The 22,856-nt window shown below is 44.4% G+C and overlaps 1 protein-coding gene across 2 annotated transcripts in view; it reads left to right on the top strand.

Annotated features, from left to right (window-relative positions):
• LOC102944498 (centromere protein P) overlaps positions 1–22,856 on the top strand; it is a 316,300-nt gene that overhangs the window by 13,769 nt on the left and 279,675 nt on the right. For both annotated transcript variants that reach the window (XM_037903533.2, XM_037903534.2), the window contains exons 5-6: positions 603–691; positions 21,292–21,388. In XM_037903533.2, the coding sequence (XP_037759461.1) occupies positions 603–691; positions 21,292–21,388 (186 nt within the window). The remainder of the gene's footprint in view (positions 1–602; positions 692–21,291; positions 21,389–22,856) is intronic.

Consider the following 22,856-nt stretch of genomic DNA (forward strand, 5'->3'; position numbering starts at 1 on the left):
TAACAGGTTTTCTGCATATAAAAGCCAGGGCCAGCGTTAGGGGTAGCAAGCAAGGGGATTGCCTGGTGCCCCATACCACAGGGACACCTGCAAAGCTATATTGCTCAGGCTTCAGCTTCAGCCCCCGGTGGCTGGGCTCAGGGCCGCAGGTGGCAGGGCTTTGGGTTTCTGCCATGGACCCCAACAAGTCTAAAGCTTTCCCTGCTTGGGGGACCTCCGAAACCTTGCGGACCCCTAAGGGTCCATGGACCCGTGGTTGAAAACCACTGTGTTACACAAATAGTTTATTTGTTAATATTGTTGAAGTCGTGCTGGGGGATGAAGAGAATGGGACAATAATAGATTAAACAGAAAGCAATGCTATGTTATGAAGCATACAAGCACCATCCTCTTGTACTTCTTAAAAATTACCATTTCTCTTCAAGTGAGCGTAGGCCTTGTTCCAATAGGTTGTTACCTTTGTACTATTTATGTGTATGATAAAAGATTTTTTGTGTAAGTAGACCTCACTTTAAAATCTGTGTTTAAGATCTCCTGTAACTAGCAAGTTTATATATAATTATAAATTAATCTGCATTTTTTTCTTAATTTCTCCAATCTAGAGTAATGAAAGCATATCTGCTGTTGTTACTGACCTCAGCATTATAATGGAATGTGGTGAATATTTGGATTTAAGCAAGTTTGTGTCCAGGTAAGGTTTTTGTTTGTTAAATAAATGATTTTTGTATGGTTGATATGGTTCATTGTACTAGATAAAGTATTGAGTGGGTTGATTCTTTGGATTTGTTGAAAAAGCTGTGTCATTTTCTTCGCTTGGTAACATGTTGTAATCAGTGGCTCTTAAATACCTTCAGATTACTGGGGGTGATACAGGAATTAATAGAGGTAAGTCTATGGTTTGTGTCATGGCAGGAGGGCAGATTAGATTATCATAGATCTTTAAGGCCGAAAAGGGCCATTTATGAATTATGAAGCCATATTAAAAACAGGAATACATATTTTTTCTATGTGTTTTAGAACTTTGTATTGCTTAGTCCAGAGATAATTTAACTAATTTCAATTAATATGCAAGAAACACTTTCAAGGTCTGCTTTTCTGTTCCAACATTGTTATACGTGGGCAAAATGTGTGTGATCGCATCTCCCTCTAGTGAATGACCCTCAAAGGATAGGAGTCTGTTTCTTATTCCTAGCTAGTTAAGGGACAACTGGTCAAGCAGTCTTATATAAAGGGATGTGTGGTTATCTCAGTTTGCATATAAGATGTAAACAATGTCCTCAGCGAGAGAGAGAGAAGAAAGAAGACAAAGAAAATCTGCATCTCAGCACACAAGTGACAGAAAACAGCATGTAGCATCTTACCTCACTAGACTCTGTTTCCTTCTGCTCAGCTGGTTAGAACTTTGAGGGGGCTAAACGACAAAAATGAAGGGCAAACACCCCAAGGTGTATCTCTCCCTGTCCATCTCCTCCTTCGTACCTGAGAAGACAAAAGAAACAGCCATTGGACTTCGGGAGAGAGGTCCAGACCTGTAAAGTTTGGTCAGTAATTCTGTTAGAAGGATATAGTAAGGACTTCACTTTGAATCAAGGATAGTTTAAGTTAGGCCCTAGGAAGTGTTTTAACTTTATTTTTCTTGTAACCATTTCTAACTTTTTGCCTCATTGCTTGTAGTCATTTTAAAATCCCCTTGTATTTAAATAAATGTTTTTATTCTTTAATTGAAACTAATCCGGTGTGTTTAACTTAAATTGGGTAACGCCATTTAAGGTGGCAAGTTGTTGTGTATTGTTCCCTTAAAGGGACAACAGATATAATATATTTGGACTGTTGAAGAGAGGGCTGGTCAGTACAATACATATATTTCTGGGAAAATCTAGGACTGGTAGTGTGTTGGGGTCACTCTGCAGAAAGAACCCAGGCTGGTAAAAGCTAGCGTGTGACCCGTGTGTGGCTGGCAGGCTGCAATTACATATAGACATTCAGGGTGTTTGCATGCTGGCAGGCTGCTTGTGAGTGGGTCAGGTGGTAGCTACTGCAGTCAGGCATTTTAAGGCACCCATGGTGCAGAGCAGCCCCTCACTTGGCTAGATTGCACCCCAGTATGTCACAGTCATGCTATCAGTCCGGCCTACAATGGTCTTTTTTTAAACAAGTTTAATATTTTTATTGAAGTGACTTGTAAAGTACATATTTATCGTTCTTATCAGAGAGGTGAGAAGTAAGTAGAGGCACCACTGGCATTTGAACCCACAATCTCCTGTTTACTAGACAGTTATTTAACCAGCTAAACCATGGCATTTAGTGCTACCATCCTCATAGGTCAGGAATGTGAGGCTTACTACTGGTATCGCGTAACCTGCCATGAATCAGTTGCTTGGTGACTAAACTGGGAACCCCACCACTCACCAATTCATAGTGGTGGGCATGCCAGATACCCACTGGAATGAAAAACAATATCCACAAAGGAGTAGTTCTATCTGACACTGATACCTTGCAGACAGTTCTTGGTTGAACAGAAGCTAGGGCAGAAAACTCTGAACTGAATTCACTGGGGAGAAAGTGTCAGGTGGTTGGCATTGCAACTCAGTTCTGCTCTCTGGCATCTCCTGCATTGGTGCTGGCTTCCAAATATCTTTAGTCTTTCGTGCCTTTTGATCCAGTCAGTAGGACCAAATCCCCCCTCCTGGTAATAATGCAAGCCTCCTTATTTTTCTGCCTAGGTGTATGTGCCAAAGGTTTGGGTATGATGGTTGCCCTCTTCATTGCTTGCCGGAATGTGAGGACAATTTGCACTTTGAGGATGACCTCAGTGAGGTCGATGACCCTGGAAAGGTTGCCACCATTGACAGAGCTGGAGAAGCTTGACATAGATGTAGCCACTCTCTCTGAAATCAGACTAGTTGACGCAGGCTCTCTATGCGAGATGCATTATGCCTTCTTTTAGCATGGAAAAAGCAAACGACCATCACAAATGTGGGATGGTTGGTTTTGCAGTCAACTTCTTAGCACCCAGGGTCTAATGTCCCATTGCAATATGAGGATGTATTATATCACTAAGAATATCTTCCATAGGCAGCTTTGCCAACATCACCGTTACCTTTGCCCCAGCACTTTATTCCACCTTTCAAGAGAGGGACTTGTTCTATTAGTAGGTACAGTGTCACCAGCAAACTACCACTAGGTGAGTGACTATATCTATTGGGATAGTTCAATGTTAGAGTCGCCTCTCATCACAAGATGTGGTTGCTATGCACAGGCCACCATGGAGTAGGAAAAATAAATAACAGTGGGCAAACACTACAGGAGTACTGTGCATTGCTTATAACTACTTCCAGAGGTAGTCATGTCCAGAAGGTCTCCTGGAGACATCCCACATCTAGCCACTGGCACCAGCTGGATTTAATTGTCACCCAGAGAAAACACCTACAGGATATTCTCCATACTTACAGTTTTTACAGTTCAGACTGTGACACAGACCATGCTGCAAAATAAGGAAATTCCATTGTATCAAACAAAGCTGTTTGCCCACACATTAACATCAACAACACAAAAGACCAAGGAGGATGTCTTCAACTCACTAAAAATCTCCGGGAAGCTGTGTCCTGCGTTCCACCTCCCCTGATTGCTGATGCAGCATGGAACACACTTAGACTGAATATCCATATAGCTATAGTCTTCACTTTTGGTAAAAAGAACGTACAAGATAAAGATTGGTTTGCAGCATATGCTGAAAAAATGTTTCCAGTTATTGAAGGAAAATGCACGGCATATCTCCACCACATAGGAACCACTGTCCTGGACATGTTCTAACCTCAGAGTGGCCTAGAGCTCATTGCAGTGAAGAGAAAGACAATGAGCTCAATCATACTGTCTGTCTGTATGAAAAGATAACGAGGAGTCCGGTGGCACCTGAAAGACTAACCGATTTGGGCATAAGCTTTCGTGGGTAAAAAACCCACTTCAGATCCATGGAGTGAAAATTACAGATGCAGGCATTATTATACTGACACATGAAGAGAAGGGAGTTACCTTACAAGTGGAGAACCAGTATTGACAGGGCCAATTCAATCAGGGTGGATGTAGTCCACTCCCAATAATTGAGGAGGAGGTGTCAATGCCAGGACAGAGGAAGTTGCTTTTGTAGTGAGCCAGCCACTCTCAGTCCCTATACAAGCCCAAATTAATGGTGTTAAATTTGCAAATGAATTTTAGTTCTGCAGTTTCTCCACCAGGAGGAGGCATTTCTCCACAGGAGGAGGAGTCAGGAAGCAGGGATTAATTAGATGAGGCTCAGCTGGATGGGAAAAGAAGGGGCTTGTAGAAAGCCCAGGAACTGAGAGCAGCTAGGGGCTCCAGGGAAGTAGCCCAGAGTCACTCCCTGGGTGAAGAGAGGTGGGTTTGGGACTATAGAGGGTAGTCTACAGTTACTCCCTGGGAGGGGAGAGAGCCAGAAAGGTAGGCAAGGGTCAAGGGAAAAGCAACAAGGAGTTGGATAGGTTTCAGAGTAACAGCCGTGTTAGTATGTATTCGCAAAAAGAAAAGGAGTACTTGTGGCACCTTAGAGACTAACCAATTTATTTGAGCATAAGCTTTCGTGAGCTATAGCTCACTTCATCGGATGCATACTATGGAAAGCGTAGAAGATCTTTTTATACACACAAAGCATGAAAAAATACCTCCCCCCACCCCACTCTCCTGCTGGTAATAGCTTATCTAAAGTGATCACTCTCCTTACAATGTGTATGATAATCAAGGTGGGCCATTTCCAGCACAAATCCAGGGTTTAACAAGAACGTCTTGGGGGGGAGAGGGGAGGGGAAGGAAAAAACAAGGGGAAATAGGTTACCTTGCATAATGACTTAGCCACTCCCAGTCTCTATTCAAGCCTAAGTTAATTGTATCCAATTTGCAAATGAATTCCAATTCAACAGTCTCTCGCTGGAGTCCGATGGTCACATAAACACCACGCTATACCGGAAACCTACTGACTGCTATTCCTACCTACATGCCTCCAGCTTTCACCCTGATCACACCACACGATCCATTGTCTACAGCCAAGCTCTGCGATACAACCGCATTTGCTCCAACCCCTCAGACAGAGACAAACACCGACAAGATCTCTATCAAGCATTCTTTCAACTACAATACCCACCTGCGGAAGTGAAGAAACAGATTGATAGAGCCAGAAGAGTTCCCAGAAGTCACCTACTACAGGACAGGCCTAACAAAGAAAATAACAGAACGCCACTAGCCGTCACTTTCAGCCCCCAACTAAACCCCCTCCAACGCATTATTAAGGATCTACAACCTATCCTGAAGGATGACCCAACACACTCACAAATCTTGGGAGACAGGCCAGTCCTTGCCTACAGACAGCCCCCCAACCTGAAGCAAATACTCACCAGCAACCACATACCACACAACAGAACCACTAACCCAGAAACCTATCCTTGCAACAAAGCCCGTTGCCAACTGTGCCCACATATCTATTCAGGGGACACCATCACAGGGCCTAATAACATCAGCCACACTATCAGAGGCTCGTTCACCTGCACATCCACCAATGTGATATATGCCATCATATGCCAGCAATGCCCCTCTGCCATGTACATTGGTCAAACTGGACAGTCTCTACGTAAAAGAATAAATGGACACAAATCAGACGTCAAGAATTATAACATTCATAAACCAGTCGGAGAACACTTCAATCTCTCTGGTCACGCGATTACAGACATGAAAGTTGCGATATTACAATAAAAAAAACTTCAAATCCAGACTCCAGTGAGAGACTGTTGAATTGGAATTCATTTGCAAATTGGATACAATTAACTTAGGTTACCTTGCATAATGACTTAGCCACTCCCAGTCTCTATTCAAGCCTATTTCCCCTTGTTCCCCCCCCCCCCCCCCAAGACGTTCTTGTTAAACCCTGGATTTGTGCTGGAAATAGCCCACCTTGATTATCATACACATGGTAAGGAGAGTGGTCACTTTAGATTAGATAAGCTATTACCAGCAGGAGAGTGGGGTGGGGGGAGGTATTTTTTCATGTTTTTTGTGTATAAAAAGGTCTTCTACACTTTCCACAGTATGCATCCGATGAAGCGAGCTGTAGCTCACGAAAGCTTATGCTCAAATAAATTGGTTAGTCTCTGAGTTGGATAGGGCAGACCTTGGCTGTTAAAGTGAGGACCCCTGAGCTGGAATCTGGAGTAGAGGGTGGGCCTGGGTTTCCTTACCAGCCACTGGGGAAGTGGTGGAGTCCACACAGTGGAAAGTGGACTGCCTGGGGCAGTTCGCCTTCGAAGACTTCGAGGACGTAAGGGGAGGACTTTTGGGACTTGGCCAAAGGGCCCAGTCATGAAGAGGAAGCTGCAGCTCCTGGAGCTAGAGGGGCAGGAGAGAGGACCTTGGGTGGAGAGACTGCTAGAGGAGGGCCCAGCAACTGGACGGAGCTAACCCCCAGAGTGTCCAGGAGGAGGTGACTCTAGCAGTGAGTGGGCCACATGACAGGGAATAGTAAACTAATTTATTGCATAAATTATCCTTTCCGTTTTGTATTTTTTTTTTTTGACACTTTGAGAATGGTTTCAACTTTGTTTGTGTTTCCTAACTAGTTAAACTTTGACTTTGTCAGTAGAATGCAGCATTTTGTGCTGTATCTGCAACACATCTGTATTATATTAAACTTTGCATGGGCTTAGTTCTGGGGGTGGGTGTGTTATGTGACGGTGGTCTGTTGTAGTTTTGTGTGTGTGTGTGAGAGAGAGAAGGGGAACCCCGTGAGACAATCATTATTACCACAGCTGTAAGAGTCATTTCTTGTTTTTATATCTGGTGCAAAAAGTCATGAGTACTGCGCTGAGTTAATTTTTTTTTCTTTGGAAGTAGTTAAGGGATCCTGTTTCTTTTATAATGGATTTTGTTTCTTGCATACTTTTTGTTTTTACTGATACACTTTTGTAAAAGTGGTACAGAAATTGGATAGGGACTATTTTATTGTGGCCTGTTAGGGAGTTAGTGTTACTAAATTTGTCTTCTGTTTCTTGGATAACTTCTCTGTCACATGTACAATAGCTTTTGAGACCAGTTCTTTCTGTAGTTAATGGAATTTTTTTTTTAATCCACTCTGGTTCTCGACCGCTACATTCTTTCCAAAACAGTCTTAAATTATATGAGTTCTCTCACAGATCTACCTATTTCTTTGAAAAATTTTCTTAATACTTAAGGATACACACAGGTTACCATTACAAAAAACACAACAGTATAGTGCCAACACTTCACATCATTATTAAGCTAACCAATAAATTATTGTTTATGTTGTCGGTCTGTCAGAACTCCAAGTAATTTGAAGGAGTCTCCTACAATGTTAGGAACACTTTGAGAATCATTTCCAAACTGGCAAAAGTGAGTGATTGTAATGTGGCATTTCACTCTCTGAAATGAGTGAACGAAAACAGCAATAACTGTGGGAATGCAGGGTCAGGGGAGACCTAGTTAACTTCAGTACTGTGAATTATTTCTTGTGAAAATAATTGAGTTTCCATTTTGTTTCAGATTTCTGAAAACCTTCTTGACAGCTGAATGAGTCTGAGAGTAGAAATATTTTTCTTCAGGCTCTCCTACTTATCCAGTGGTTCTCAAACTTTTGTACTGGTGACCCCTTTCACATAGCAAACCTCTGAGTGTGACCCCCACCCCCCCGTATAAATTAAAAACACTTTTTAATATATTTAATACCATTATAAATGCTGGATGCAAAGCTGGGTTTAGGATGGAGGCTGACAGCTCGTGACTCCCCATCTAATAACCTTGCAACCACCTGAGGGGTCCTAACCCCCAGTTTGAGAACTCCTGTGCTTACCCTTCAAAAACTTAGGTTTTGTGTACTCATTTCCTTCACTCCCTCTGACACTGAAGAAAATCACTTATCTTACACGTGTACCATCAAAGCCGATACTCATTTTGTATTTGGTACAGTAATGTGGTTCACTGTCTCATATGTAGCAAACATTACATCTGTACATATGTGTGTGTACTTAGGGCATGTCTACACTTGAAACTGCATGTTTTGTCCATACATGTTAAGTGACCCTTAACAAGTATTGCATGAGCAATGCCGATGCACCACAGTTACTCCTTGATTAAGGTAAATTTGCCTTATATCATTGCTGCACAGGAGGATGATGGTTGAAAACAAGTGATCAGCATTCAGATCTTGCATCCCATGGTGGATTGCTCTGCAACTGTACTTTATGCATTCTGGGATTTTTTGCACATCTGTTGTGGGATACCTACTAGAAGGCAGTGGAATTTTGGGATTTGGGGTCAAATTAAGTAATTCCCAAGATTGCTCTTCTTTCATCCCATCATCCATCTATATTTTGTGAGCCAGTACCATTTTCAAAGTGCTGTCTGGAAGCATGGAGCAGGCATTGGCAAGCACTGTTATCCTCATGGTGGTGAATAGGTTGTTGCATGAATACTTGAATTTGTTCAGTTACTTAAGGAATAGGGCCTGTTAGGAGGAGGCTGAAACTGACCAACATGTCTCCTTGATGTTTTCCTGGAACGACTTCACTTGGTGACGTGCTGCTTTTTGTGCTCTAGCAATGACAGGTGGGACAGGATAGTGCTATAGACCTGGGATGATCAGCAGTGGTGGCAGAATTTTAGAATGTCCTAAAACACTTTCCTGGAAATCTGTGCAGAGTTTGCTCCAGAGCCTCACAGCAGAACACCTAGATGAAAGCTGCCCTTAGCCTAGCCATCATCATTTGGACCTCCCTACTCCCGATTGCTACCGGTCAGTAGCTAGCCAGTTTGGTGTCAGTAGATCAACCATCTCATGGACTCATAGGCTTAAACGCTCGAAGGCACTTCACCCACTCATTCCTATAATAGGCCCATAACCTCTGGCTGAATTACTGAAGTCCTCAAATCTTGATTTAAAGACTTGAAGTTACAGAGACTCCAGCATTTACTCTAGTTCAAACCAGCAAGTGACCCATGCTGAAGAAAGGAAGATGAAAAACCCCCATGGTCTCTGCCAATCTGACCTGGGGAAGAAAATTTTCCCCATCTCAAATAGGGCAATCTGTTAGAGCGTCAGCACGTGGGTGAGACTTGTCAGCCAGACATCTGGGAAGGAATTCTCTGTAGTAACTCAGAGTCCTCCCTGTCTAATGTCCCATCCCCGGCCTTTGGAGATATTTGCTAATAGCAGATGCAGATGGGCCATGTAACGTTGTAGGCAACCTCGTCATACCATCCCCTCCATAAACTTATCAAACTCAGTTTTGGAACAAGTTAGATTTTCTTGCTCCCTCTGCTCACTTTGGAAGGCTGTTCGAGAACTTCACCCCTCTTGGTTAGAAAACTTAATCTAAATTTCAAGTTTGATAAGCAGCAAGACCAAATGGCACCATAGCTAAATAGCAAAGGGCATCATTTAAAAATTGGAAGTTAAACCCTACTGAGGAAACTCAAAATGAGCATAAACTCTGGCAAGTCAAGTGTAAAAATATAATTAGGTTGGCCAAAAAAAGAATTTGAAGAGCAGTTAGCAAAAGACACACGCTAACATCAGGTTTTTTTAAGTACATCAGAAGCAGGAAGCCTGCCAAACCGTCAGTGGGGGTCAATGGATGATTAAGGTGCTAAGTGAGCACTCAAGAAAGACAAAGCCATTGCAGAGAAGCTAAATGAGTTCTTTGCATTGGTCTTCACTGCAGAGGATGTGAGGAAGATTGCCATAACTGAGCCATTCTTTTTAGGTGACAGATCTGGGGTCATTCCTGTGTTGGATTTACAATCAGAATTAAAACTGGAGAAGGCCAACCCAAAGAGGAAATGCTTTTCTTCTTTATCCAATGAAGATTCAGCCATTCCTCTAATCCAGTGGTCACCAACCAGTTGAGGTCAATCGTGGAGACTCTCCCAATTGATCGCGATCTCCGGTGGTGCAGCCAGGGACGGCAAGTTATATACACTTGTGGTGCCCCGGCTCCAGCAATATTCAGGGCCCAGGGGCCCAGCTCCACCAATGTTTGGGGCTGGGTCTCTCCCCCTACTTGCTGCCCCTGCTCATCTCCCTCAGCCCCGGAGTCTGCAGCTCAGGTTGACTCTGCTTGGCCGGCTCCCTGAATCAACAGCTACAGCAGGGTCCTAGTGCCCCCCATTCACTAATGGCAGGGCAGGCTTACCCTGCCCTTCCTCCCTAGCCTGAGGCTCTCCAACGCCCCAAACCCCTCAATCCCAGCCCCAGACAGAGCCCTCATCCCCCCGCACCCTAATCCTCTGTCCCAGCGCTGAGCACCTCCCACACCCCTAACCTCTCATCCTCAGCCCCACAGCCCTCACCCTGCACCCCCTCGTATCCCCAAACTCCCTCCCAGAGCCTGCACCCCTGTCCCAGCCCGGAGCCTGCACCCAGCACCCAAACTCCATCCCAAATCCTGCATCCCAGACCCCTTCCCCCACCCAAACTCCCTCTCAGATCCTGCACCCCTCACACCCTCCTGCACCCCAACCCCTTGCCCCAGCCCAGAGTCTACACACAAACTCTGTCCCAGAGCCTGCACCCCCTCATCCCTTCCTGCATCCCCACTCCCTGCCTCAGCTCGGAGCCTACAGCCAGCACCCAAACTCCTTCCCAGAGCCTGCACCCTCCACCCCTCCTGCATCCTAATCCCCAGTCTAAGACCTTCACCCCAGACCTCCTCCCCCCACCCAAACTCCCTCCTGGAGCCTTAGGCAGGTGGGGGGCAGAGTTTGGGAGGGGCGGGTTCTGGGCACCACCAAAATTTCTACAAACCTGCCACCCCTGGGTGCAGCGGGGCTGCTGCGAAGGCAGGCTCTCTGCCTGCCCTAGCCCCACTCCCGTGGCCATGGAGGGAGTAGAGGGGGAAGGGGTCTCTGCGAGCTGCTCCAAACCTCCCAACTCCTGGTCAGACACAGGAGGAGTCGACCTGGACTGTGGGTTCAGAAAAATGGCCAAGTTGAGGGCTGCTGTGAAGCTCCAAGGCAAGCAAATCTGCCAGTAAGTGCAAGACCCACCAAGGTAGAGGAGGAACTTTGTCACAACTGGTATCAGCAATGGGATTTGGTGTACGCAGTGCGGCGGAAGAAGGAGGGTGTTGGGCGGGGGGGGAGCCAGGGGGAGGTAGTGCGGGCACTGATACAAGCCACGGCTGCCCAGCAGGAGGCTACCCGTGTCCAGGCAGCCGCCCAACAGGAGGCAGTGCGGCTGCAGCAAGAGACTAACGGCCTGCTGATGGACCAGGCTGCTCAAGACCGGGCTATGTTGCGGGAACTGGTGAACCAGGTAAAGGCCCTTACAGAGCTGAATCACAGCCATGATGGGACGCAGATCATGCAGGCCAGCAATTGGCTGCAGAAAATGATGCGGGAGGATGATGTAGAGGCATACCTCCTGGCCTTTGAGAGGACAGCCCTGCGGGAGGCTTGGCCCCAAGAACAGTGGTCTGGCATCCTCACTCCATTCCTGTGTGAGGAGGCCCAGAAGGCCTACTATGATTTGCCAGAAGAGGCTGCGGCAGACTACCCCCAGCTGAAAGCAGAGATCCTGGCCAGATCTGGGGTAACGACCACAGTGCGGGCCCAGCCATATCATGAGTGGAGGTACCAGGAAAACAAAACCCCACGGTCCCAATTCTATGACCTCAACCATCTCGCAGGAAAGTGGTTACGAACTGAGTACCAGAATCCGGAGGAAATACTAGAGGTTCTGGTCATCAACCGGTACATGAGAGGATTACCGCCAGACCTTTGTGCCTGGGTAAGCCAGAATGAACCCTCCACCTATGACGAGGTTGTCGCACTGGTCGAAAGGCGAAGGATGGCGAGGGAGCTGACCCGACCAGTTAAGGAAGAAGCACCCCGGGTTAAGCTAGCAGCACCAAGCCCTAGAGCTCGGGTGACTGGGCCGCCAGGAGAGCCCAGGTGGAAAAAGAGAGGGGCTGAAGGCCCACCAGAAGCAACAAATCGTGATGTTAGACCGCCCAAACCAAGAGATCGGGGAATGCCTAGGGCTCCATACGGATGTTACGCCGGCAGGGAGTGGGGACGCATAGCTGCACAGTGTCCCAATGTCAAGGAGCCTATGCAGAGTAACCTGGGGAACTGGGCAGACCCATGCTCCCTAATCCACCTTGTGGGGGTCTCACTAACCCCACATTTGTGCACCAGACCAGTGAAGCTAAATGGGGTAGAGACCACGGCACTGGTTGATTCAGGGAGTGCTATCACGCTTGTCTCGGGGAAGCTCGTGAAGCGTAGTCAGCTGCTGTGGGCTAAGCGTACGGGGATAACATGCGTCTATGGGACAGTTGGTTATTACCCCACCATCCCAGTAAAAATCGAGGTTCAGGGGAATGCTACTGAGGTAGCAGCAGGGGTAGTCCCTAAACTCCCATACCCGGTGCTCATAGGGAGGGACTTCCCAGGGTTTGGAGACTTACTCCCAGTCGGGGAATTGGAGAAAGGGGGAAGCCCTGAAGTTAGTGAGGCATCCACGGTAGACTGTCAACCCCCAATCTTCTCTGAAATATCCCCAGATTTGTTCTCCACTCCCAAACAGGCTAGAAAGACGAAAAAGGAAAGAAGGGCAGCTAAAGCCTTGGGAACCAGATTACTGGCCCAAAGCCAGAGGGTCGCTCTCGTAGGTAGGCGGACCCGAGCAGCTGAAAAGGAGGCCACCCAGGAGGGAGAAGCACCCGAGTCTGACCCACACCCTAATGCCTCTGAACCAGTAGAGGCAACAGAGACTGGCCCCCTAGATCTCGGACAGATTAGCCCCTGGAGAGGAAATTTTGGACGGGACCAGGCTGAAGACCCAAGGTACAACAACATTAAGAAAGAGGTGACCGAAATAGATGGGGTCCCCGTGGAAGGGAAAACCCAGGGACCAGGACCCTACTTCATAATGAAGCAAAATCTCTTATACCGGATTGCACCAGTACAGGGGCAGAAGGTACAGCAGATCCTAGTACCTCAAAAACACCAGAATGCTGTATTAAGTCTGGCCCATAGTCATCTTTTTGGGGGCATTTGGGGGTAGAGAAGACCCTGGCGTGGGTCCTGCGACGATTCTTCTGGCCCGGAGTACATGAAGTGCGGAGGTACTGGGAGTCCTTCCCGGAGTGTCAGCTGCACAGTCCCCGTCCCCACTTGAGGGCACCTTTAGTACCCCTTCCCATCATAGAGGTCCCCTTCGAGCAAATAGCCATGGACCCAGTGGGACCCCTGGAGAAGACGGCTCGGGGCCACCAATATATACTTGTCACTCTGGATTATGCTACTCGCCTCCCAGAAGCCGTCCCCCTGCGGAACACGGCCTCTAAAACGATAGCAAAAGAGTTGGTGGGGATCTTTGCCCGAGTGGGGCTACCAAAGGAGATCTTAACAGACCAAGGTACCTCATTTATGTTGAAGCTAATGAAGGACCTCTGTATGCTGCTCCATATACATACCCTGAGAACTTCAGTTTATCATCCGCAGACCGATGGGCTGGTAGAAAGGTTTAACCGAATCCTCAAGGCAATGATAAGGAAAGTGGTAAGTCGGGACGAGAAGGATTGGGATACCCGACTACCCTACCTTATGTTTGCAATCCAGGAGGTACCTCAGGCCTCAACTGGGTTGTCCCCCTTTGAATTATTATACGGATGTCACCCCCGTGGCATACTAGATATCACAAAAGAAATCTGGGAAGAGGAACCCAATGAGGGTGAAATATAATTGACCATGTGTTGCAGATGTGGGAACAGATAGTCCGGGTTACCCCTATTGTACAGGAACATGTGGAAAAGGCGCAGGAGGCCCAGCGAACCCATTACAATCACCAGGAAAAGTCCGACAGTTCCAATCAGGGGATCGGGTGATGGTGTTCGTACTCACGGCAGAAAGCAAGCTTTTGGCCCAATGGCAGGGGCCCTGTGAGGTGGTTGAACCCGTGGGGGAAGTAACCTATAAGGTGCAGCAGCCAGGCCGCCGGAAACAAGAACAAATTTATCACATTAACGTCTTAAAGCCTTGGCACCAACGAGAGGCGTGTGTAGTGGCCCAAGAGACCCCGATCCAGGGAAATAACATGCAGGAGCAGATCAGGATATCCACTGATCTGACACCAAACCAGAAGAAGGAGGTAACTGAGATGATCAACCGATACCAGGATGTGTTTTCAACCAAACCAGGCCGGACCACCAAAGCATATCACCACATTAACACAGACCCTGGGGCAAAGGTAACTTTAAGGCCCTATTGGGTCCCAGCGGCAAAAAGGGAGGAGGTCAGGGCAGAGGTAAAAAGGATGTTGGAGCTGGGAGTCATCAAAGAGTCCCACAGTCAGTGGTCAAGCCCGACCGTGTTGGTGCCCAAACCTGATGGCGCCACTAGGTTTTGTAATGACTTTCGCCGGCTGAATGAGCTATCCAAATTCGATGCACACCCCATGCCCCGTATCGTTGAGTTAGTTGACCTCCTGGGCAATACCCGATTTTTGACCACCGTTGATTTAACAAAGGGATACTAGCAGATTCCCCTTGCCAAAGATGCAAAAGAAAAGACGGCATTCTCTACACCAGAGGGTCTGTTTCAATATACTGTTCTTCCTTTTGGACTGCATGGGGCACCTGCCACCTTCCAGGGTCTTGTGGACAAGCTCCTACGGCCCCATACCAGTTATGTAGCGGCATACCTGGATGATGTGATTATTCACACCCCCGACTGGGAAACCCACTTGGAAAAGGTGGAAGTGGTTCTGGACACGGTAAGATGGGCTGGCCTCACAGCCAACCCAGCCAAGTGTGCTATTGGGCTAGCCAAGGCTAAATACCTTGGCTACATTGTAGGAAGGGGCATGGTCAAGCCCCAACTAAACAAACTAGAGGCTATCCAAAATTGGCCCTGGCTGAATCGGAAAAAGCAAGTCCAGGCATTCCTGGGTGTGGTGGGGTACTACCGACGACTTTTTCCCCATTTTGCTACCAGAGTGAGTCCCCTGACAGACCTGATAAAAGCCTGGGGTCCAGACATGGTGAAGTGGACAGATGTCGCAGAGAAAGCATTCATAGATCTACGGACAGCCCTCTGCAGTAACCCCATGCTTAAAGCCCCAGACTTCAACAAAGAATTCATTTTACAAATAGATGCATCTGAAGTAGGATTGGGAGCTGTCCTATCACAGATGGTCGGAGATGAAGAACACCCAATCCTCTACCTCAGCAGGAAACTCCTCCCGAGAGAGCAGAAGTATGCTGTGGTTGAAAGAGAATGCCTCGCTGTGAAATGGGCTATGGAAACACTACGTTATTACCTTCTGGGATGAAGGTTTACCCTTGTGACCGACCATGCACCCCTCCAGTGGATGTAGCGAAATAAACAGAAGAATGCAAGGGTGACCAGATGGTTCCTGTTCCTACAACCTTTCCAATTCAGCATACAACACCGGGCTGGAAGCCACCATGCCAACGCAGATGGCTTGTCATGAGTACACTGCCTGACGTCCCAAGTTGCCCAACCCCATAGTGTTGAGCGGGGTGGGGGGGAGAATATGTGACAGGGTCGGGCCAGATGGCTACAGGAGAGTGAGAGAAGGCAGATATATTAGCCCCAGGTTAAGTAGGTCCCTTTTCCCTGGGTAAGGTAAAAGGGAAGGTTCCAGAACAATCAGGAACCTTCTGGAGACAATTAAGACAGACAGGCTGATTAGAACACTTGCAGCCAATCAAGAAGCTGCTAGAATCAATTAAGGCAGGCTAATCAGGGCACCTGGGTTTAAAAAGGAGCTCACTTCAATTTGTGGTGCGCATGTGAGGAGCTGGGAGCAAGAGGCACTAGGAGCTGAGAGTGAGAACGTGGACTGTTGGAGGACTGAGGAGTACAAGCATTATCAGACACCAGGAGGAAGGTCCTATGGTGAGAATCAAGAAGGTGTTGGGAGGAGGCTACGGGGAAGTAACCCAGGGAGTTGTAGCTGTCGCACAGTTGTTCCAGGAGGCACTCTAGACAGCTGCATTCACAGGGCCCTGGGCTGGAACCCGGAGTAGAGGGCAGGCCCGGGTTCCCCCCAAACCTCCCAACTCCTGGTCAGACACAGGAGGAGTCGATCTGGACTGTGGGTTCAGAAAAACGGCCAAGCTGAGGGCTGCCGTGAAGCTCTAAGGCGAGCAAATCCACCAATAAGCGCAAGACCCACCAAGGTAGAGGAGGAACTTTGTCACGGTGGATAGTCTTCAGAATCCTGTATATTGAGGATGGATTCTCCTAAACAAAATAAGTCAGTGCAGTTATTTTAATTATTATTACCATACTGCTCATAGAGTATTGCTCATTGTATTCACTGACACTTAGTACTACTTTAAAGGTGAAATTGTAAAAGGAAGATCTGCCTATTTTAGCTTTTTATTTTTTATCAGAACTGCATCTAAAATGATAGTACCAGAGAGTAACAAATATATTTTTTTGCTCAAACATGAGAATTCAAGAATAGTGCAGAAGGAAGACAGGCAGTCCTTAAGGAAGACATATGAAATAAAAAAGTTTACCAACCAGAAGATCCTTCATGTTCCTTTCATCAGCTTCAACGCAGCTTCCTCCTGAGAAGGAACACTTCTGAAGATGTTATTTCATTTGGACGATCAGGCGTTGCATTTCTTTGTTGTACTGTTTGCATTTTGTGCGCATGCCTGTCTTACTCACAGGTAGAGGAACTTCATTAAAATATTTCCAAACTGGGTCTCTTTTTACAGCCTGCTGCCATGAAAGGTTTTCCCTTCTAGTGAGAGAATGGTATGGTAGACCTCAAATCAATGAAGGCTACACGCAGAAAGACCTCAAGACTTCTGGAATATGCTGCTCTAACAGTTTCACTTTTGTTTCTACTGTCTGTCCCTCCTTTCTTACATTTATCTCCAGACTTCTTCTACTTGTCCAGATCTATTGCGCCCCCAACAATCTTCTATTCATTGAACTTTTTGAAACTTTGCACTTTTAGAGAGAGGTAAGGGATTGACTCTGTGTACACAAATTTGCAGAGGGAGAATAGGGTTGAGGTCTGTTATTTCTCACTTCTATTTTATTTTAAAACATTTTTGTTGTTAACAAGCATGTTATCTGTGGAAACACAAATCCACAGTGTGAGAACTGTAAAACTAAGCATCTCTGATGATATTTTCTAGACTGAGTACCATGGGAAGATAGAGACTAACCTAAATAATCTATACAGAAGCCCCTGGAACCCCATAAAATTGGTTCCCTAATCCCTGAACTATTGGAACTCGTTTACAAAACTTTTCTTAAACATTACATGAATAACGTTGTCTCATAGTATAGAATTAATAATCCCTTTTCCATGATGAGATATCTTTGAGCTATAATATATCTTTATCTTTAGATAGGTTTTTTCCTCAAAAAGCATTTTATAAAAAAAAGTCTGAATTAAATAAAAAAAACTATGATTTTAAAAATTGATTTTTTCCCACCCTGGTACCATATATATATTAACTACATATGCTAAACAATCCATTCTACCTTATATTTAGTTGTGATGCTGAGAATGTTTCCCAGACCTGAAGAAGAGCTCTGTGTAAGCTCAAAAGCTTGTCTCTCTCACCAAGAGAAGTTGGTTCAGTACAAGATATTACCTCTCCCACTCTGTTTTTTTAATATCATGGGACTGACAAGACAAATAATACTGCATACCGTTTATAATGTAGGTGGGCTTGGCAGCATTAGATTTTGTAAAAATAATTTCAATAGATAATATCAATGTTTATTTTTAAGCATTTTGTTCTAGATTTTTATCAATTTACATGTTTGCCGTTGTGCATAATTACAAGGGGCAAACCATAGGTGGTCATTATCCAGTAGATAATGGCATTCAAAAAGCTACATCACATGCCAAAATGTACAAAATATAAGTATACTTAAACTTTAAGTTCTCGAGCAGCATTTTTCTTACTTTGCTGATTTATAAATCTTTATCTATGAAAATATTTTTTCATCTGTTTGTGGGCGTGTAGTGAAATCAACATTTACTAAGATTTACCCATAATAATGAAATCCTTCCAAGCCTAAATATAAGCTAGTCAGAACCGAGATAAATTTAGATCTGCATATAATGACTGAGAGATATATTTAAAAAAAGTTCAGGGTTTCATGTCAACAGATGTTTAAGTCAGACTGGAAACATGATGAGGAGCTTGTGGCCTACCATTGTGTTCCATTGTCAAAAATTTTTACTTAACTTCTGCTTACTGCTAATAGAAGATTGCAGGCCCTGGAACAAAATATATAATTTCATACGGCTGTTTTACACTGATTGTTCTCAGTGGGCTTAATTCTGTCTGAAAGACATTCTAGGTAAAGTTGAAAGGTACAGGAAATTGAAGAGAACCACAAACAGCAATTAGCATTTTCTCATTTTTTGGACTGTAAGTAAAGTAAGGTGTGTTTTCTGCCCCAACCAGACACCGTGCTGGCTCCATTATTGGTTGTTACACACAGTTACAGACAGCCTAATCTAAGACATATTTCCCATACTAATTTTAATCCAAAATCAACGCTAAGAGTACAGAGTGTCAACCTGTCTGGAGTGACTCACGAGTGTGAGTGCCATCCTCAGTCCAGACTGTCCAGGAACATGGCACAAACTGGTTGTATGTTCTAGAATTAGATTTCACCAACGAAGTAACAAGTGTGAACTCCTAAAGCACTATAACTGCCTTAACAAGGAGTCACAGATAGTTTCCCTGGGCACTCTGGTCTATCATTCCACCCGGGCAAGCTTGTCTTTCTGATAGATGGTCCCTTACACCAAAAATCGCAGTAATGTTCAGTTTACTCCCAATCCCAAAGGACCAGTCACTTATCCCAGGTCAATTGCATCCCAGGTCTCTCACCCAAGAAAATGCCTGTAGCCAATCCTGCAATAAACTAACTAAAGATTTATTAACTAAGATGGGGTGGCCAACCTGAGCCTGAGAAGGAGCCAGAATTTACCAATGTACATTGCTGAAGAGCCACAGTAATACGTCAGCAGCCCCCCATCAGCTTTTCTCCTTCCCCCTGTGCTCCCAGTGCCTCCCGTCCACCAGCAGCTCCACACTTCCCGATCAGCTGTTTCGTGGCATGCGGGAGGCTCTGGGGGAGGAGTGGGAGGAGCAAGGGCACTGCGGGCGGGACGGGGTGGAGTGGGGGCAGGGCCTGTGGCAGAGCCAGGGGTTGAACAGTGAGCACCCCCTGGAACATTGGAAAGTTGATGCCTGTAGCTGCAGCCCGGAGTCGGTGCCTATACAAGGAGCCACATACTAATTTCTGAAGAGCTGCATGTGGCTCCGGAGCCACAGGTTGGCCACCCCTGAACTAAGAGAAAGAAACATGAGTTATTTACAATAAAAGATAATAGAAATTTCTCTAATAAAACAAATTCTGTATTTCCTGTAGGGCTATCCCAAGCTAAACACCTGGGGACTCCTGACTTATGCTTAGAAATCTTTGCCCCTTAGAGTTCAAGCAGCATAGGGATGAAGTTCCTTCCGGTCAGGGATTTTTATTCCCTTTCCCACAGCATTCAAACAGGTGTGGCACCTGTTTCCTTTTTGTGTGTTTGTGTGTACGTACGTGCACGTGCACAGGCCGTCAGCAAAGTCTTAGTCCTTTGATGCTTTACAATGGTTCATTTGATTTCAATAAGCCTTCTTGGGTGCAGGACGAATACTTACCAATAATTAATGTGTCTTTCCTGTTTGGTGACTTACAAAATTATAGAGGTATGTCGAGTGTTTCCATTGTAAAACTTTATATCATGGGCTGCAGATGTTCTAGGTAAGATCAATACATGCAGCATCCTACAAGTATTTCATCAAATCTAAACACATTATCAATTTAACATCTATTTTAACAATGGTAACACAGACATAAGCCAGACTGGTTTCCAGCTATGCATTTGTCTGTGTTCAGTGAGGCCTGTATTCCATCAATTTCTTTTTTTTGGTGGAATTAAGAAATCTGAGCAGTTTTATTAAAAACATATAATTATAGATGTGAACTCAAAAACCTAAAGTTCTGTGGGAAATGATTCAAACATTGGTTTCTTGAGGGTTTAATAAGGGATAAAACCTTGTCACTTCTTTTTTTTTCAAACCAGCACAATGTGGCCCTAATCATGCTTGAGTGCTTTGTGCACTAGCGTAATGTAAATTATTAACGACAAAAATAGTGGGGCTCAATCCTATATTTATTTTGCATACAGAAATTCCATTGATTTAACGGAATTATTTCATGTGAAGAAATACAGGCTCCGGCTAATATAACTGTTCCAGAAATATAGGAACATCTCCGTTTTAAGTTAAAATGTATGTTTTGATGAATAGAACGTCTTGTTTCTCCGTTGAAAATCCAATTTCAAGGCTAACTTGATCAGTTGAACATAATGCAGGCAGAGGTTGAGAGGCTGATATTGATTGTGTCTCAGAGATACAGCTGAGTTGTGCAAAGGCCAGTTAATAGTTGAGAGAATCATAGTAGTCCTGGGATTCAATATCAGTCCATATGGCTAGAAAGTAAGGTGGTATTTTCTAAAAGTGTTGGAAAATACTGATGCCGAAAATAAATTGTTGCATTGATATCGCCATGACTAATGTCATGGTGTTGAAAATGAACTAATGACTCCTTGATTATTGTTCAGATGTACTATGGGCATGAAGACTGTAGTCTGGTGGTCCAAGAAAGATAGAAGAGTCTTTGTTTTTACAGAGTTGTGTGTGAGAGTACAGGAGGAGAGAGACCTTTCTTGAATCCTTAAAGCCCCTAACGCTGGGTGCAGAGGGCAGGAGTCAGGGTTCAGAAATATGAAAACCAATATATATTTAAATAAAAAATGACCATACCTAAAATATATGTTGTAATGCTAAAACTATATACATTTCTTTTTTATTTGTTTTTATATCTTTCATTTTGATAGTATGTTCCTTGAGTCCCATATTTTCTGTTTACATCTTACTAGCAGTAGTACTACAGAAATTTTAAAAACTAACATCTCGATCCTCCAGTGCACATATACCCATTGCCTTAAATCAGCTTGTATGTGGAAGGTTCTTCCATTATGCAACTTGTTGCAAGTTCTGGGCTTAAGAAACAAATGTAATGAATTTAGCTATGAATTATTTAGCAGAAAAAACCCATGTTATATATACTCATCATAGATGCTTTTTACCAGAACTGCCTGAAGGCACTACATAGATTGTTTGGGTTTTTTTCCTACAGTGTCGAAGAACAAGGAAACCTTTTGCTATTTTTCAGAAGCCTTTCGTCCTTTGCTGAATGGTGTGAACATCGCAAATGCGCCTTCAAACATTTCAAGGTAGTGTGTGACAAAACATTCTATATGTTTCATTCCTTATGATTCCTAAGTGTTGATATTAATAAGAGTTTTGTGATGAAAGGGCAAATTGAACATAAGTATTACCCTGCATAGCACTTTTCAGAATAATAAAGCAATCTTAATTTTGAGTAGAACTCACTTTTTAATACTACTACTATTGAACTTGCAATTGGAGGAGAAAGAACATTATCCAAAGATTTATAAACTTACTGGCTATTTTGTGTCCCATATGTACAAAAGGCAAATTCTTTATTAATGTGTCATTTAAGTTGATTTTGTCATAGCATTTTCCATATTCTTTTTCAGACAAATTGCAGTCTGATTAAATCAAGTGTAAAGGCATCAGGGAAATTTAAAATACTGTTCCGACTGCAACTTCATGTGAGTGGGTCTTTCTCTCCCTAACTGGAAGAAAAGGGGTGTTGCCCTTTTGCAGCAGGTGGGGAGAAGGGGGAAGTTTATTAGGATGGACAAGAAGGTCAGGAAGCAGTTGGGGGTCAGGTCAGAAGGTCACTGAATTGCCTTTCCTGCTGACTGGAAGGGGAGGGGGTGGTATTTATACTCCGTGCAGAAATGGTAGACCCTCTTTATCAGGATCAGGATGGCAGCGTGACTGTAAAAACATCAGTGAGATAGGAAATACTGTATATCTCTGCAGTGTTTTTAAAAATGTAGGGCATCTGATGTTTTCAAGGGGTGACAATAAGCCAATCTTTGAGTAGGTAGTGCAGCTGAGATTTCTTTTCAGAATAACTAATGCAAAATAATATGTCAAAATAAAGCAACCTTTTTAGGCTGTGTCACATCTAAACGCTGCTTCTTGACTGTGATGAGCAATAACTTGATTTTGAGCATCTCAGTCTTTTCATATCTCTGGAAGGCAACGTTCCCATTCGGAGCTGTTTTATCTAGGCAGGGGAGCAATTGTCCCTTAATTTTAATTGGAGAATACAATTAACTTTAAACTACGGTGTTCTTCAGTTAGTTTACTTCTTGCTATTGTTTTGTGTAATTTTTCATGTAAATAATAATTTGTTCCTTAGTGGTGTTTCATTCATTCTGCTGTAGTTTTACTTGGAAGAACAGTGATCTAAGTTTTAAAAAACAAATAAATTGGTAAAATATGTATTCAGCATACCATCGCCAAGCAATAACATTTATTTACTTATTCCCTGGATTTTTTTTATAAAAAACATTAATTTCAAATGTTACCTCTTGCAGCCAGAAATAAAAATAAAAAAGCCTTATACAAGATGTGACCGGGCAATAGTGGACCTCATATTAAAAATGTCATGGGATTTACCCGGTAAATCCATTACAACTGTAATGGCATAAGATGTCATGCTACAGTTTTTTGATGGTGGTGGTTGTTGGCTTTTTTTAACTAAAATGCATAATTTTTTTTTAAATAAAATGCATTATTAGGGATAAAGGTTTAACCAACCAA

Source organism: Chelonia mydas, chromosome 7 (genome assembly GCF_015237465.2).
Source record: "Chelonia mydas isolate rCheMyd1 chromosome 7, rCheMyd1.pri.v2, whole genome shotgun sequence".
In the NCBI taxonomy this organism is placed as follows: domain Eukaryota; kingdom Metazoa; phylum Chordata; order Testudines; family Cheloniidae; genus Chelonia; species Chelonia mydas.